Source organism: Rattus norvegicus, chromosome 7 (genome assembly GCF_021556685.1).
Source record: "Rattus norvegicus strain SHRSP/BbbUtx chromosome 7, alternate assembly SHRSP_T2T, whole genome shotgun sequence".
In the NCBI taxonomy this organism is placed as follows: Eukaryota; Metazoa; Chordata; class Mammalia; order Rodentia; family Muridae; genus Rattus; species Rattus norvegicus.
In genome coordinates this window covers 131,234,890-131,251,886 of record NC_141540.1, presented here as the reverse complement: position 1 = coordinate 131,251,886, position 16,997 = coordinate 131,234,890, and the positions used below count along the sequence as shown (strand labels likewise).

General features: G+C 41.0%; 1 protein-coding gene across 4 annotated transcripts in view; it reads left to right on the top strand.

Annotated features, from left to right (window-relative positions):
- Positions 1-16,997, top strand: part of Cpne8 (copine 8) — a 174,024-nt gene that overhangs the window by 144,366 nt on the left and 12,661 nt on the right. For all 4 annotated transcript variants that reach the window (XM_087558325.1, XM_087558326.1, XM_087558324.1 and 1 more), the window contains 2 exon segments: positions 390-571; positions 8,864-8,991. In XM_087558325.1, the coding sequence (XP_087414451.1) occupies positions 390-571; positions 8,864-8,991 (310 nt within the window).

Genomic DNA, 16,997 nt, shown 5'->3' with positions numbered 1-16,997 from the left:
GTCTTTGTGGGCATTGTTGAAGGCACAGGGCAGATTCCGTCAAGGTCACTGACTCGAGGAGCTGAGTATTTTTAATTGCCAGTTTTGTGGAACAGAACAAAAGAGACACGAGGGCAGGGAAAGGAAAGGCAAGAAGAGCCAAAAGAAATAAGAAATAATGCTTGCTGTGTATGAGGCATAACTATAAAAAGAGTGAATTCAGGACTGGGTAAAAGGTACAGAGGGAAAAGATGATACAGAGTGGGGATCCAGGTCTGGACAAAGATGCTGTGTAAGGAGAGGCAGGAAATGATAATTGTGAGCATTTGAATCTGAAATAAAAAAACCGCAATATTGTTACAAATCTGTGGCCTGACAACTTAACCTTTTAATCCATTTCCTGTCCTTAGGAAACCCTGCCCAGCCCACTTCTCTCCACTACATGAACCCTTATCAACTGAATGCCTATGGAATGGCCCTCAAGGCTGTAGGAGAAATCGTCCAAGATTATGACAGCGACAAGATGTTCCCAGCCCTTGGTTTCGGTGCAAAGCTCCCTCCAGATGGAAGGATATCTCACGAGTTTGCCTTGGTAATGATGCCTTGAAAGAACTTGACAAAAACTAACGGGCCAGATATTTCAGTATTGATTTTTCTGTTTCTCCTGTGATTGATTGTGTGGGAAGTCTTGTTGACTACAAACTTCTCCGTTTTCATAGTAGTTCTCTTAGTAGGATGACCTTCGTATAAAAATGACAGATTATCAGTAAGTCTGGCTAAAGAAACTTCATCACACACAGTAGGTCTATTCTGGGTACTCATCACTATGACAAATATCCCTGAAGTGAAGAGATGTGGAATAACACAGGTGTGTTAAGCACATGCTCTACGCATCAGAACGGAGATCACAAAGTAATTGGATAAGCACATTTGTTTGTTTGCTTGTTTTCAGTATCAAGCCTCAGCCTAGATGTTTTTAATAGTTCAAGAATGATCTGCCTAAGGTGGTGTGTCTGAGCCTCCCTTCTGGATGTTGGTTCAGACTCTCAGGTCCTGTCTGCATCACGTGTTCTGTGGAGGATGTACGGCATGATGGGTTCTTTGCCTGGGCTCTTCATCTGATGCCTGAGATGAGATGGCAGAAGTAGCTGGAGTTGCCTCTTACATACAGGGCATCACTGGCTTCATTCTGGTGTAGCAGACTCGTGGTCTTCAGGTCCCCCACATGTAGTTTTCTTGGGTGTTCTGAACTCTGGGACAGAAACTCCAGCCCCGTTAGATCACAAGCTCAGAGGTATTAAAATGCTACACTATTTCAATTAAGTGAATTACTAATGCCGGCACAGGTTTCAAGGTAGGGCAATTAATTTTGACTTCTCCGTGGAAAGACTATCATGGGATGTGTGGCTATCTTTAACTGATTATCCTTCTGTATGCCCGGTAAAAGGCGTAATTGTATTAAACTAAATGAAGTTATTAATTTTCCATGCCAAGGTCCCCTCCCCCTTTGTGCATTATTACTCATTTCTCTTTCCCTCTCATCTGGCTTCCTCTGATTTCCCCATCTTTACATTTATACCATGGAATCAAAGCAATGTTATTATACACTGTTTCAGATGGCTTAAGGAAAATTACACCTAAATCCGATTCTTTAAAACTCAGTTTTATCCTAAGACAGAGATTGCTGTGATCTGAATGCATCTTGTCTAAAGTTCTAGTGTTGCCAGCACTGACAGAGCTAAGAGGCAAACCTACTAAGAGATGGCAGCCCAGAGTCTTAACAGGATCACACCCCAACCTTCCTTTTTCTTTTAATTGTTTTATTTATTTACATTTCAAATATTGCCCCCCTTCCTGGTGTCCCCTCCAAGAGTTCTTCACCCAATTCCCTCTCCCTTTTGCCTCTGAGAAAGTGCTCCCCTACCCATCTCCATTACCCATCCACCCACCCCCATTTCACCGCCTCCACATCCCCCTTCCCTGGGGCATCAAGTCTCTACAGGATAGGCACATTCTTTCTCACACTGAGGTAAGACAAGGCAATCCTCTGCTACATATGTGCGGGGGGACACAGACCAGCCCCTGTTTTCTCTTCAGTTGGTGACTTAGCCTCTGGGAGCTCCCTTCTTGGTTAGTTGATACTGTTGTTCTTCCTATGGGGTTACCATCCCCTTTAGCTCCTTCAGTCCTTCCCCTAACTCTTTCATAGATGTCCCTGACCTCAGCCCAATGGTTGGCTGAAAGTACCTGTATCTGTCTAAGTCAGCTGCTGGTAGAGCCTCTCAGAGGACAGCCATGCTAGGCTCCTGCCTTCTGCCATCTTGATTATCTAGCAGTTTCTGCCCTCTGACTGAAGAAGATGAGTTTTTATAATGCAACAAGGGCCTTCCAACTTTCACAGCATTCTCTAAGGTAGTATTTGGATAATATGACAGTCAATAGCTTTTGGGATAGCCCCCTCTCCAGTTGTTCAGGACCCACATGAAGGTCAAGCTGCACATCTGCTAAATGTGAGTGGGGGAAGCCTAGGACCAGCATGTGAATGTTCTTTGGTTGGTGGTTCAGACTCAGAGAACTCCAAGGGCCCAGGTTAGTTGACTCTCTTGGTCTTCCTGTAGAGTCCCCCTCAAGCCCTGCAATCCTTCCTCCTATTCTTCCAAAAGAATTCCCATTTCCCTCCACTGTTTGCCTATGTGTCTCTGCTCTTAACCATTATTAAACTATAGCTTACAAGAGTACCCCATAGGCCTCTGTAAGATGATGTGTTTTTCAATATATGCACATGAATTATATATATATATGTATATATATATGCACACACATACATTCATACGTGCAAACACATAGACACACATGCACACACCAATACATACATATATGTGCACATACATGTGCATGGAACCATGTACGTATACGCACATGAACATACATGTACACACATATACATATATATACATGAATATATGCAAACACAGAGAATGCTTGCACACACCCATCTTTACATATGCACATATGTGTCATATGTACACAGATACATATATCACGCCCACGGAAGCTTTTATATGAACAGAGTTAGTCTTTTCCCACAGAGTGAGTGCTTTTCCATTACATCATCCACACAATATTAGGAAAAGATACTATAGGGAGGGAATCATTGTTTTCTTTCATGAACTACTCCACACATCACACTACCAACATCATTTAAAAGTGAGTACCTTTTGGGATGTTCATGCGTCTCAGAGAATTCAAATCTTCAAGAAACTTAACAAGTCATGAAATCACTTGAGTAAGCCTCATCAAGGCCTGGATCTATTCTAAAGCCCAGAGAAGGAGTGACTGTGTTCAACTAAATGAGGTTGGTGATTTCTTTCTACATAGCTCTCACCTTTGTGCATAAATTTTTGCCTTTTATCTCCTTTTCTGCTTCTTTTTTACTCTTCTTCATCCTTGAAACCCAAGCCATAAAAGTATCTACTGCTAAGAATGAGTTGTTCATTATATTTGACCTATAAGCTCTTCTTGAAACCCAATTTATCAAAATTTCCAAGACAGCCATGATAGCCTGTGAAATCTAGGGGAAAAAATGGCCCTGTATGTTGTTAAAGAAGCAGGAGTAACATTGATTCTAATGGTAGTAAACCAAAGTCAGTATTGCCCAATGGTTACCTTCTCTGTTTTCAGAGCAGTTTGTTTTCCTGGCTAAAATAAACACTAGTTAATAGGTCTTCTCTGAGATAATATTAGCACGCATACAATATCCCTCTAGTCGATTTTAAGAGACGAAACTTGATCTCCCGCAAATTTTGTTGAAGAAATTAGTTTTAAAATCCTTTTTATAACTTCTTACAACTTAGTCATTAAGGGGGAAATATAATCTTTGTAATAGCTAAAATGTTTTAACTAATCTGATTAATCCAAACTGTATATTCTTAAAAAGATAAGACTTTGCATTCCAAAGCATTCTTATCATCCCGGGCTGTGAGGAAATCTGCCACTTCTTATGGCAGGAGGACTAATTCAGAAAACAGTCATTTGTCAATCCACCATGATAAGCGGAACACAGAGTAGCCGTCTTTCCACTACCAAAGGAGGGAAGGTTGTGACCTTGTAGTTTCATTTCCAGAGGTGAAGAAGAAAGAGTTCCACAGAAATACCAGCCCCCGTGAAAAGGTGAAAATACTGATCATAAAAAGTAGCTTAGAACTATCCGAGTTTGTAAGTGTTCCCTTAAGGCAGATATATAATACACTTTCTTCTATGCCTAAAATCAGTAATGAGTTTTAATTTTAATTAGCTTATCCCTTCCAAGGGAAAAGAGCATCATGAATTCTTACTTAAAAGAAGATAAAATAGGTCAGCTCAGAGCTGGACAGATGGCTAAGTTAGAAATGCGTTTGCTGTGAAATCACGAGGACCTGAGTTCAAATCCCTAGACCCCCATGTAAGTAAAATCACTAACAGAGAGCTGGACCTAGGGGTATACCCATAATCCCAGCACTGCCCATACACACTGAAGGATCCCTGAGACATTATAGCCAGCCAAGCTAGCAAGGAATGGTGATTTCCAGGTTCTTCAAAAGACCCTGTCACAAGAAAGAAGGCACATTGCTACTGTAGAAGATAACTAGTGTCACTATCTGACCCAGACACATGCGCATGCACGCGCGCGCGCGCGCGCACACACACACACACACACACACACACACACACACACACACACACACAGCCACACATTCGCACAATCTAGGTAACCTCCAATTAATATCCAAACCACCATTTTGTGTTAAATGGTAAACTTGTGTGTTTTAAATTTTAGATATGCTAAATGTTAATGTCATAATGAAGATACCTTTTATTATCTTACTATAATCTTTTCATTTGTTCCTTGATATTTAAATACATGTTTACAGTATATGTTAACATATGCACACCCACTCCCCTCTTCAAATCCCCCCCATATCAACATGTCCCTCTCAACATAGAAGAAAATTGACTGTCCCTCCCTCAGCAGAAATCACTGCCAATCGCTCCTCGGTGAGCTTTGTGGTCTCTCTGTCCTCCATGCTGGAATGTTGACTGGCTTGACCTTGTGAAGGTCTTGTGCTGGCAACAGCAGCTGCTCTGAGTTCAGGAGTGTAGTGGTCCTGTTAAATACAGAGAATACTGTCTTGCAGAAGTCCTGCCCCCTCCCACCCCTAACCTCTGGCTCTTAAAATCTTTCAACCCCTCTTCTGTTTGGTTACCTTAGTCTTTGGGGAAGGATATTTGATGTGAATGTCTCACGTAGGACTGAGCCATCTCTAGTTCCTTATTCTCTGCACTTTGGCCAGTAGACAGTCTCTGGATCAACCACTGTCCTCTGTGGTGTGCGGGTGGTGGGAGAAGAAGCATCTTTGATGAGGACTGAGAGCTGCACCAGTTTGTGGGGATAAAGATAAATATTTAGAAGGAAATTTAATATTATGTCTATTTAACCAAATAATGGGAAGTAAGCTTTCTCTGAGGGCCTGTGACCTTCCTGGGTTATGGACCAGGTTTGTAGCAGCAGGTATGAAGTCCCCTCCTGCAGAGCAGGCCTTATTTTTTTTTTATTGAATATTTTATTTATTTACATTTCAAATGTTATTTCCTTTCTGGTTTTCCCTCCGCAAACCCCTTATCCTATCTTCCCTCCCCCTGCTTCTATGAGGGGGCTCTCTCACCCATCCACTTTCACCTCCCTGCCCTGGCATTTCTCTATACTGGGCCATTGAGCCTTCCCAGGACCAAGGGCCTTTCCTCCCATTGATGTCCGACAAGGCCATCTTCTGCTACATATGCAGCTGGAGTCATGAGTTGCTCCATGCATACTCTTTGATTGGTGGTCTAGTCCCTGGGAGCTCTGGGGATCTGGCTAGTTGATGTTGTTCTTCCTATGGGTTATAACCAATCAAAAAGTAGGTGGTTACATCCATAAGTGTAATACCACTATTACATCAATGGGTATATCTTATCAAGCCCATTGTTACAGTAGCTTGCAGAGTTCACAGCCAGATAGTAGTGGGAGATTGTGTTTGCACTCTCTGATATAAAACAAAACAAAAAACAAAATAAAAAAACTAACCAAAAGGGTCAAAGCCAGGTTCTCCCTATCAGAGAGACTGTGTAGCATTTGTTTTACTGGGTGGTGGTTTTAAATTAGTTCTGTTTGTTTATTTTTTTTTCCTTTCTGTATTGGTCACGCTTCTGATTCTGTGAAAAGACACCGTGATCCAGGCAAGTTAGAGAAGAAAAGATTTATTGGGGGCCTTACAGTTCCAGAGGGAAAGGAGTCCTTCACTATATCATGGTGGGGAGGCATAGCAGCGGGCAGGATCATGCTATAGCAGCTCCCATCTTAAAATGTAAACAGAAAGAGGAGACTACAAAATGGGAATAGCGTGTGGCTTTTAGAGCCGACCTCTAGTGACATACTTCCAACATGGAGGCCACACCTCCTAAGCCTACCCGAACAGCGCCACCAATGGGGGACTGAGAACTTGAGTATAGGAACCTATAGGGGACATTTTTATTCAAACCCTTGCAGTTTTAAAATACTGTATAAGTGTTAATTAATTAAAATGTTAACGAAACATAAAACCGAGAGGGAAGAGTGAGAATAAATCCCTTTGTTCATAAATAACAAGACTGAAGGTGTTAATCACATCTGACTTATTGTCTAAGCTTCCCCGTCTTTGCAAAACATTGGCTGTGTCATAAACGGTGACATGAAGGGATTAAAGGATCAAGTCCTCAAGTCAGACTCCCAAGAGTCACGGTTTCTATCTCCCTGGCGTTGTGTGACCTTGGATGAGCTAACAACCCCGTGTTTCCATTTCTCTGTGTGTTAAGTTTAACAGCACGCTGCTAACATTTTAACTATTAACGTTTTATACCCCAACCCTTCAGTATAAAAAAATTGAATAAACTTCAGTTGTAAATGATCTATTTATCATTTATCTACAACAGTGACTTATTCTGATAGTCTAGGAAATAGGCATGAATACTAGAATTACTGATGTTTAATATGTTTAAATTATCAATGTTTAAAATTATAGTTGTTATCTATAATTTTATGTACACTATACCCCACTTTCAGAGATGAAGCTAAAATATCCTTTCTTGAGAAGGATGTTCTTTTGTGGCTCAGTCTTAGCAGATAGGGTAGAGGACAAACCACGCTGAAGCTACAGAGGCTTTGTCCTTCTCTCTTCGGTTAGTCATCCTGGGGACGTTGGCTGCCATGTCATTGGAAACACCCCTATGGCGCATCCATTTGCTTTTTACTTTAGCTCATGTCAGGCTTTCTGACGGCTTCAATCCTACCTGGCACAGCATCATGCACTCCAGAACAAGCTACAGAACAGGTTACCTCAGCTGCTCTGGAATTCTGCATAGATAGGAGACCATGGAGATTTCTGTTTAATAGAAAGGAGTAAATGATGTAGAAACTTTTAATCCCAATCTGGAGTTTCTACCCCAGTTAAAACACACACACACAACTTTTATATTTACAATAAGCCTTAATCAGCACAAGAGCTGGGCAGATATCTACACTCTATGCTATTGTGTTTATTTCCCAGCCAATGATACCATTAGAACATTTGCTTCATTTCCTCTGGGCTGCTCTTGACCCACTCATATGGCCATGCTTCCTCCTCCATTCACCTTCTTCTCCTCTTCTTGGTTCTCCTCCAACCCCAAGCCTGGGAACCCTAAACCCTGTCTGTATCTCTTCTGCCCAGCTATTGGCTGTTGGCATCTTTATTCATCAATCAGAAATAACTTAGGGGCAAGGTCCATAGTGTCACTTGGGACTTTCTCATCTCCGGGACAGCCAGGTCTTGGGGCCCACACACTTAACATTACAATGCATAACAAAAGACCAAACTTCAACCGGGAAAGCACTAGAAACCCAATAGATAAGAAATCAGTAATTAACATGGTCTTACTTGAATAGCTTGAAAAGTGGACCAGGAATTAACTTCGACATTGCCTGGGCACGGGTAGTGTGAGAAAGAATGTTCGACTGGAGAGATGGCTCAGCCGTTAAAGGCTAAGCTCACAACCAAAAATATAAGAGGAAGGAAGGATGTGGTCTCCATACAGACACTGTTCCTGGAGTAAGGACTTGTTACTAACCAGCTCCATTCACTTGAACTACATGGATGTCCTCTTTGAATCTTTTTCTTGTTTTTCTATTTCTCATTTCGAGCTATATTTTTTATGACCCTTACTCTAGGCATGGTAAGATGGCTGTGCCCTGAAAACTGTATACATAGCAAATATTTTGCTTTTTTTCCGGTTTCCAAGGGAAACCAAGTTAATAACATTTATTTTTTTTCCTGATTGTAATACATGATTACTACCTATATTAAATTGGGAAAATATAGACTATGTTAAGGATATGGAGTGAAAAATGACTAGATACCTAGCCATCCAGAGATAAATGCAATTATCAATTTTCTCCTTTAGATTTTAAATAAAATGTGTGCAAAAATTTATGTGGAAGTGAGATACCTTTGATTTTATAATGTCTAATGTGCTTCTCTGGTCATTTTGAATTTTACACCCTCTCCTCAAATTGTGTGTGTATGCGTGCGTGTGTGTGTGTGTGTGTGTGTGTGTGTGTGTGTGTGTGTGTATGTGTGTGTTAGATCTTAATATTATGATCAGTGTAATATCTATTGTTGAGAAATTAATTCACTAGTGACAGGGGGTTGCTACTAGAAAACTTTAAGTTCAAATCATCTTTCTGCATGTCATTGTGTATTAATTTATCTTTTTAGCTGGTTTTCATGCAGACTAATTGTTTTGTTGTTGTTGTTTTTGCTTTTTAACTTTTTTGCCCATAACTTTCTACAAGAATGGCAACCCTCAGAATCCTTACTGTGACGGCATTGAAGGAGTCATGGAAGCTTACTATAGAAGTCTGAAATCTGTGCAGTTGTACGGGCCAACCAACTTTGCTCCCGTAATAAACCACGTAGCAAGGTGAGTAGAGAGCAGGGGAGGGGTTTGTGCTAGTGCAGGTTGATGTTCAGGGTTGTGTGGAAACTACCCCATCGCTGCTTCAAAATTCCAGGATCAATGAATGTATTTACTGCTCGGTGCCTCTACGAAAGGTAAGGGGTAGATGTGAGGTGGTCACCACCAAGTAATCAGTAATACTTTACGGAGAACTTCACACAAGTTCATTTTTTAATTATTTATTTATTTGCCTATTCGTTTACATTCCAAATGTTGCCCCTCCCTCTCGGTCCCCTATCTCAGAGCTTCTTCCCCAACCCCTTCTCCCTTCACTACTGAGAGAGTAGCTCTCCTCCGTATCTCCCTACCCTAGGGCATCAAGTCTTTGCAGGATTAGGCATATCCTCTCCTACTGAGGACCTGGTAGCCCTCTGCTACCTATGTGCATGAGGCCTTGGACCATCCTGAGTATGCTCTTCGGTTGGTGGCTCTGTCTCTGGGAGCTCCCACGGGTCCAGGTTAGTTGACATGGCTGGTCTTCCTATGGAGTTGCCATTTCCTCGAGGGCCTTTGAGTCTTCCCCTAACTCTTCCACAAGGGTCCCAGACGTCTCTCGAATGTTTGTCTCTGGGTACCTGCGTCTGTCTCAGTCAGCTGCTGGGTAGATCCTCTTAGAGGGCTGGTGTGCCGGGCTCCTGTCTGCAAGCACAACATGGCGCCATTAATAGTGTGAGGGAATGGTGCCTGCTGATGGGATGAGTCTCAAAGCGGGCCAGTCACTGGCCAACTGTTCCTTCAGTCTTCGCTCCATCTTGTAGGTAGGACCAATCTTGGGTTAAAAGGTTTGTAGGTGGGTTCGTGTCCCCGTCCCTCCACTAGGGGTCCCTGTCGGGCTACCGGAGGTGGTCTCTTCATGTTCCCTATCCCCACTGTTGGGCGTATCTGCTAAGATCACCTGCATTGACTCTTGGGAGTCTCCCTCATCCAGGATCTCTGGAACGTCCTAGAGAATCTCCCATCCGTCCTCCACCCCATCCAGCAGCTACATATTTCTACTTATTCGCTTATCCCTCTGAGACACTCTCTGTCTCTCCCCTGACCCCGCCTAACCTCACCCCACTAATGCCCTGGCCATTCCTTCCTCACCTAGGTCCCTCCCTTCCTCTAACTCAGGAGAAACGTGCACCAGGCTGTGTGAGGACCTGTCCTTTCCAACCAAAGAAAGTGCTTTCTTTGAAAATACATGTGAATTGCAAACACATTTAATGGCAGTCTCACAATGTCTAACTCGTTCATATCAGTGTCACGTCCTGTGGTGGCCTAAAAATAGTGAGACGATCCCATTAAGATGTGAAGCACTTTCTTTCTGAGATATGTGGGGCATGTTCTTATAACCTCGCTGGTGTTAATGTAGAAGCTAATTTTATAAATTCCCAGAACTCTGCCGGTAGATAGTACATGTTACTGAAAGAAGAATTTGCCTGTGACTCAGACTGCCCGTTCCGGAAAAAAAAAAATGTAAAAACATAAACTCTGTTTATACATATTGATGTTTTATTAGTATGGAAATGAATTTTGGTTTTTCACTACACGTGACCAGAAAATGAGCACGCTTTACTTCACATGGGGTACGGAAAAATACGCAGACTATCTCAGCAGTCAGGGTTGATCCGGGAGTGACTAAAGATGTACGAGACTCTTCTCTGTGGTGACTCTTTGTCGGGGACTTCTCAAACACTTCCTTCAATGATTTCTGTTAACGTAAAAAATCTGCATTTCGGCCTCATTTGTTCATAACAACAAACACTGGTTTTTAATGGAGTGGTAATTAATTTCTGCCCCCTTTTCTCTGTTTCTCCATGGTGTGCTACATACCCTTCTGTTCCCAAGCCATCCATGTCTCAATCAACTATTGGGTCATTATTTATAATTTGAATTTAAGTTGCTGATAGAAGGAATGTTTCACTTTAAATCATCCTAGTGTATTGATGGCTGCCAAGAAAAACAGGATCAAAGACACTGAGGGAAAAGAAATTTAATTAATTCCCTGACACAACCACGCACAAAAGTTTTTAATAAAAGAAACAGTGAAAATTTATGACAGAATTTATTTTATATGGATTCATGCCCACTGTTATAAATATGCTAATCAGTACTTATGAATCAGTTCTGTGTTTTTTTGTCCCGGTAACACAAAAGTTAAATTTAGATATAAAAAAATTTTATATGCTTCTCCACTTCTATTTAAAGCATAGTACTGGACTAGGGAGATATAAAGTACTTGCTGTTCATGTACATATGTGGGCCTGAGTTCTAACCTCTAGAACCATGATTCGTGTCGGCAGCCCCAGTGCTAAGGGTGGGATTGAGAGACTAGAGGATGCTTGGAGTTCATTGGGCAGCATCCTAGCTAGACCAGTGAGCTCTAGGCTCAGTGAGAGATTCTGTGTCAAAGAGGAAATGTGCCAAATGAGTTAGGTGACACGTGACATCAGTTCCTGACCTCCACTCCACTTCCACAGGTGAGCACACCTCGCTCACACACACCACATGCATGCAAAGCAAAATGAGACGGATTAAAGTTCAACACAATAAAACAACGCTTCTACAGTTTCTGCAACAAGCTATTGTCATTCCTACGTGAAGCTCGACACTTGCCAAATCTCAAACACAGAAGTTACTGTTAGCAAAATGTTTCAGCTCCTGTATTTAAAAATACGCCACAATCTAATCATTATTTAATGTTATACTTAAAATGGAAGAAAACAGACAAAGGTAGATTTTTATGACCTTTTCTTTCTAGGACAGTAAGAACTCCTATCTCACCACTTTTTAATATAAATGTCTTAAAATGCTTTTCCCATTTTCTTTACCTTTAAAATTATGTTTAATTTAGTTCTAATACTTTTTTAAGATAGGTAATTTCTGGCTGATCGAAAATCATTGTCCAAAAGCTTCATCCGCTGAAAGACAAAACTGTTTGATTTTTTTGTTCAAAGCCTAGTTAACGTGTGCATAAGCTCCACTCCTGTAAAGGTTGAATATTCCTTCTCTAGTGAATGCATTTCAACAGGAGATAGGCCCAGCATCCCATACCAAAAATTAACACTCAGCAAGGGCTAAGTGGCAACTGGGATGGATGGACTCAGCTGCTAGAGTGCTTGTCTAATATACACGAAGCCCTCTGTATATCCCCAGCATCCCACGAACTGAGTATGGGGAACATTCGTGTAATCGTAGCTCTTGGGAGAGGAAGCAATAGTTCTGAAGGCTTAGGTAATTAATACTCAGGTGCATAGCGAGTTTGAGGCCAATGGAGATACAATACACCATATCTCCAGAGGTGGGGAAAGGTGTCTCCTGGCTGATTTCTGATATGCTAGTATCAGATGTCCCCATTCGAGCCTGTTTGTACCTATGTCGGAGCAAATACGTATCCGTATCGTCTGTTTGCTTGCGGTATCCTTCAGGAGTTCCCTGCGTGAGCGAAAGCTTGGCTGTTATAATATAATATCTGTCGGCATTTTTAATTCTTTTTGAGGAATAGCAATTCTGTACAATTGCTCAGTTTTTGACCGATTTCTAGGTATCAAATTGGATTTGAGATAATAATGGGTTGTCAAAAACACAAAATAGGAAAGCGCAAAGAAATCAAATTCACAGCATTTATGGTTCTGTGTCCCTTTGGACTTCACGCGCCCTGCTTCCAATTCCATGCACGCCCAGAGGTTTTTACAAAGTAAATTTCAAGGTTGTTTCATACACCATAAAAAATACATCTCAACATCTCTTGATGCCTTACGTATATCTAAATAAAAGCGCCTTAACCCGACATCAGAAGGTTCCGGCCTCTAGCTACCATCCCACTAGTCTAGCCCCGTTCCCCTCACAGAGAACCACTGTCATCGCTTTGATTCTGCCACGTCCCCCACACTTGTTCACAGTGAAATTCCTGTAACCCCGCTCCATTTTCAATCCATCATCTTTCTCTGTTTGTTTGTTTGTATTCAACGGTGAGAACATTGTAGGATCAAGATAACCAGTTAAGTTTACTTTTCACTTGTTAGATGCTGACATTTTTATTTCGGGGCTTTCCATAACTAATCTCAAAATCATTTGAGAAATGCGTCCTGTTTTGATCCCTTCCATCTGTGCGAACAGACAGTGAAATCAGAGTGAATCAGGAATCGTTGCTGAGACGATGGCATCTCTGGCAACAGCCTCCGTGCCGTAGCACAGATTGACTCTTGTTCTTCACTGGAGCTCCAGGAGGCACCAGCATTGCTGTGCAGATACAACATACATGTGCAATGACCATTCATGTGGACTAAAACCCAGTAACCACAATAACCAGACCCAAAAAAACACGCGTTGCTATATCTTGCACCTTTGACTTTAGGCTCCGCCACGGAGGTTAAAAACACGCAGAAGGCTGGAGAAGTCGCTCGGTGGTTAGAACACTAGCTGCTCTTCTAGAAGACACGGGTTTGATGCTTATCACACACATGGTAGCTCAAAACCATTTCCCACACCAGTCCCAGTACAGACGATGCCTATTGTCGGTATCCTCAGTGCATAGATACATAGACAGGCAAGATATCCATACACATTAATAGATAGGTACATAGATAGACAGACAGACAGACAGAGTACACAGACAGGCAAGACATCCATACACATTAATAGATAGGTACATAGATAGACAGACAGACAGACAGAGTACACAGACAGGCAAAACATCCATACACATTACATAGATAGGTACATAGACAGACAGACAGACAGACAGAGTACACAGACAGGCAAGACATCCATACACATTAATAGATAGTACATAGATAGACAGACAGACAGACAGAGTACACAGACAGGCAAGACATCCATAGACATTAATAGATAGGTACATAGATAGACAGACAGACAGACAGAGTACACAGACAGGCAAGACATCCATACACATTAATAGATAGGTACATAGATAGACAGACAGACAGAGTACACAGACAGGCAAGATATTCATACACGTTACATAGACAGACAGAGTACACAGACAGGCAAAATATCCACACACATTACATAGATAGGTACATAGACAGACAGACAGACAGACAGACAGACAGACAGATGTACACATACAGTCAAAATATCCACCCACATTGGATAGATAGGTACATAGACAGGCAGGCAGGCAGGCAGACAGATTTACATAGACAGTCAAAATATCCATACACACTAGACAGATGTGTACATAGACAGAGACACAGACAGACAGACAAAACAATAAACACAGATGGAAACAAAGCGCGCTTCCCCGTTTTTGCACAGTCTCTTGCTCACTTCATCACAGAGGCAGTTTTGGGTGGCAACTTTGCAATGTAGAATTTTCTCATTATGAAACGTTTAAATGTGTGTCTCCCTTTACTCAATATTAAGAAGAGGGCCCAATCCATTGTAAAATATGATAATCTAATTACTCAACCGAAAAGTGCCCTAGTCCATTTCTTTTTTCTTCATGCCTGCTGCGTTCCTTGGAGCTAACAAAAAGCTAGAAGAATACTTCACAAATCTGAGTGAGCCATTTCTGAACTTTTATGTAAAATTCACCAGGAACCAGGAAAGAAACGTCAGATGGATATACTTAAACTCCGTAACTCTGACAAAGTTAATTTTCCTCTCAGATTTATCATAGTCATATTAACATATAAATTATACATTGGCTGTACTCCAGAACAGGTAGTGATATGGGCTTTAATAAGAGTTAATTATCCAGTTCACTGAAGGCTCCATTAGGAAGGAAACTTCTGTAATGTAATTTTATCTACAAGCCCATGTCTCCTTGTCACTTGAAAGGAGCCTGGAGTGTGGCTCACCAGAAACTTCCTTCTCCATACCGCCTGTAAATATATTAATTATTTTTATCCTAAGTATTTTACAAAGAGGCCAAATTAAAAAGAATAGTAGTATGAGATTGATTTTGTCTGAAATTGAAACTTACTCTTCAAGTAAAAGACGCAATTATAGAGCAAATGACACAGAAATAGAGTAGTTTTCAAAACATTAATTTTCAGTTAGTATTTTGATTAAGTGCTACAATAAATTGGTCAGCTCTCATAGAAAATATAATTTACAGTAATTTTAAGTTTACCAAGCCTTTCAAACATGCTCGCACTTTCATAGCATTAGTTATAAAGTGTTAAAATTTTCTAAGTATTATAAACGGCTGGGTTTCTATGGATTTTAAGATGGACGACAAACTACAGAGACGTTTTAGGTTTGCTGTGATCTGCTTCGGCCGTCATCCCCCTCTCTTCATCCCGTGAGCACAGCCTGTCTGCTGAGTGAGATTAAGTCATTCAGAGTTGGAGTTTACATTCATAAAACTCCACTTCTGCAATGTGCTAGCAGGCTTCCATTTTTAGCAGCTTTGATTTGTCTAAAATAGAAAGAAGTGAGCTTCTAGAAGCTTTCCTATTGCTATTTCCATCACATTATACCTCACACTAATCACACAAAGTATAAAACTTGAATTATACTTGGTAATAGATGCTTTTTCTTTTTTTAAAGATATGACTGTTCAGATATTAAATACTGAATTCCAGCTGGAAATTTTAAGATTGTGGGTTTTTTTTTTTTTGTTGTTGTTTCATTTTTTAAGTAGAAAGGATAATGGGTTTCTCTGTTTGGGGTTCTCCATTGCTTGTCTTGCTGCCATACCGATGTGGAATCCTTGGTGTTCATGGTCAGTTGCTTCTACGAGTGTCAGTGAGTGAGCTCTGTCAACACCCACTTATAAATAGCACGAGTAGATACTAGTTTCTTTTGTACCTAAGAAACTCGCAAATATTCTTAGTCATATGATTTCCAAATCAGCTCCGATAGATTGTCAGCATCCAAACTGTTCAAGCAGGTCAGTTAGGGTCCTTCATGGTGGGAGTAATTTCTTTGGCCACCCAATACATCTTTTAAATCATTTTTTCTGTGGTCTGGTTAATTTTTTTAGAGACGCAGGCCCAGGTCTTCTTGTTTCCTTCCCTGTCTCCTAAGAGCTCTGGAAGACTCACTCATTACTGGACATGAACTAGTTTATGTGGCCAGCTCTAGGCCAGAGAGAAAGCCCGCACATGTGTGCCAGTATGCATACACACACACACACACACACACACACACACACACACACTTGTGCACACATGCACGTACACACACATACTTGTGCAAACTTGCACACATACATACTTGTGCACACATGCATGCACATACACATATATACTTGTGCACACATGCATGCACATACACATACATACTTGTGCACACATGCATGCACACATACATATATACTTGTGCACACATGCATACACACACATACATACTTGTGCACACATGCATGCACATACACATACATACTTGTACAAACATGCACACACATACATACTTGTACATACATGCACGCACACACACATACATACTTGTGCACACATGCACACTTAGAACTGTGAAGGCGTTTTCTTTTTATTGAGGTGAAGGCTCAGTGATGTATAAAAGGATTGTTTCAGTGTGTACACGTCAGTGACATTTAATGTATTCACAGTGTTAAGCAGGTGATGACCTGTGTGCAGTTCAAAGTAATGATTTAACCACTGCTTAAATTTACAAAATGATGTCATATGCACTGAGTACCATGCATACAATTAATACACATAATGACAAATGCTAACATTAAATATTACGGTGACAATTTTCAGGAAAATCAAGTTCTGATGACTTAATTTTTGAAGAGCTTAAACATTATACATTGCTGTCAGAATAGGTCTTTTTTTCAAACCTATATCCAAATATTACTTTTTACCAAAAAAAAAAAATTCTGATATCCTTTGTTAATGAAACCACTTCTGAGGCAGACAGCTAAATGTTTCGGTGTCCTGACAGGCACCAACACTGTAGTTAATTTTGTTTGTCATTTCAGAAAAATATGTACATAAGTGTGTATACCAGAGGCTTCCAGTGTAGGCATAAGTATTTTCTCGATAGTAGAA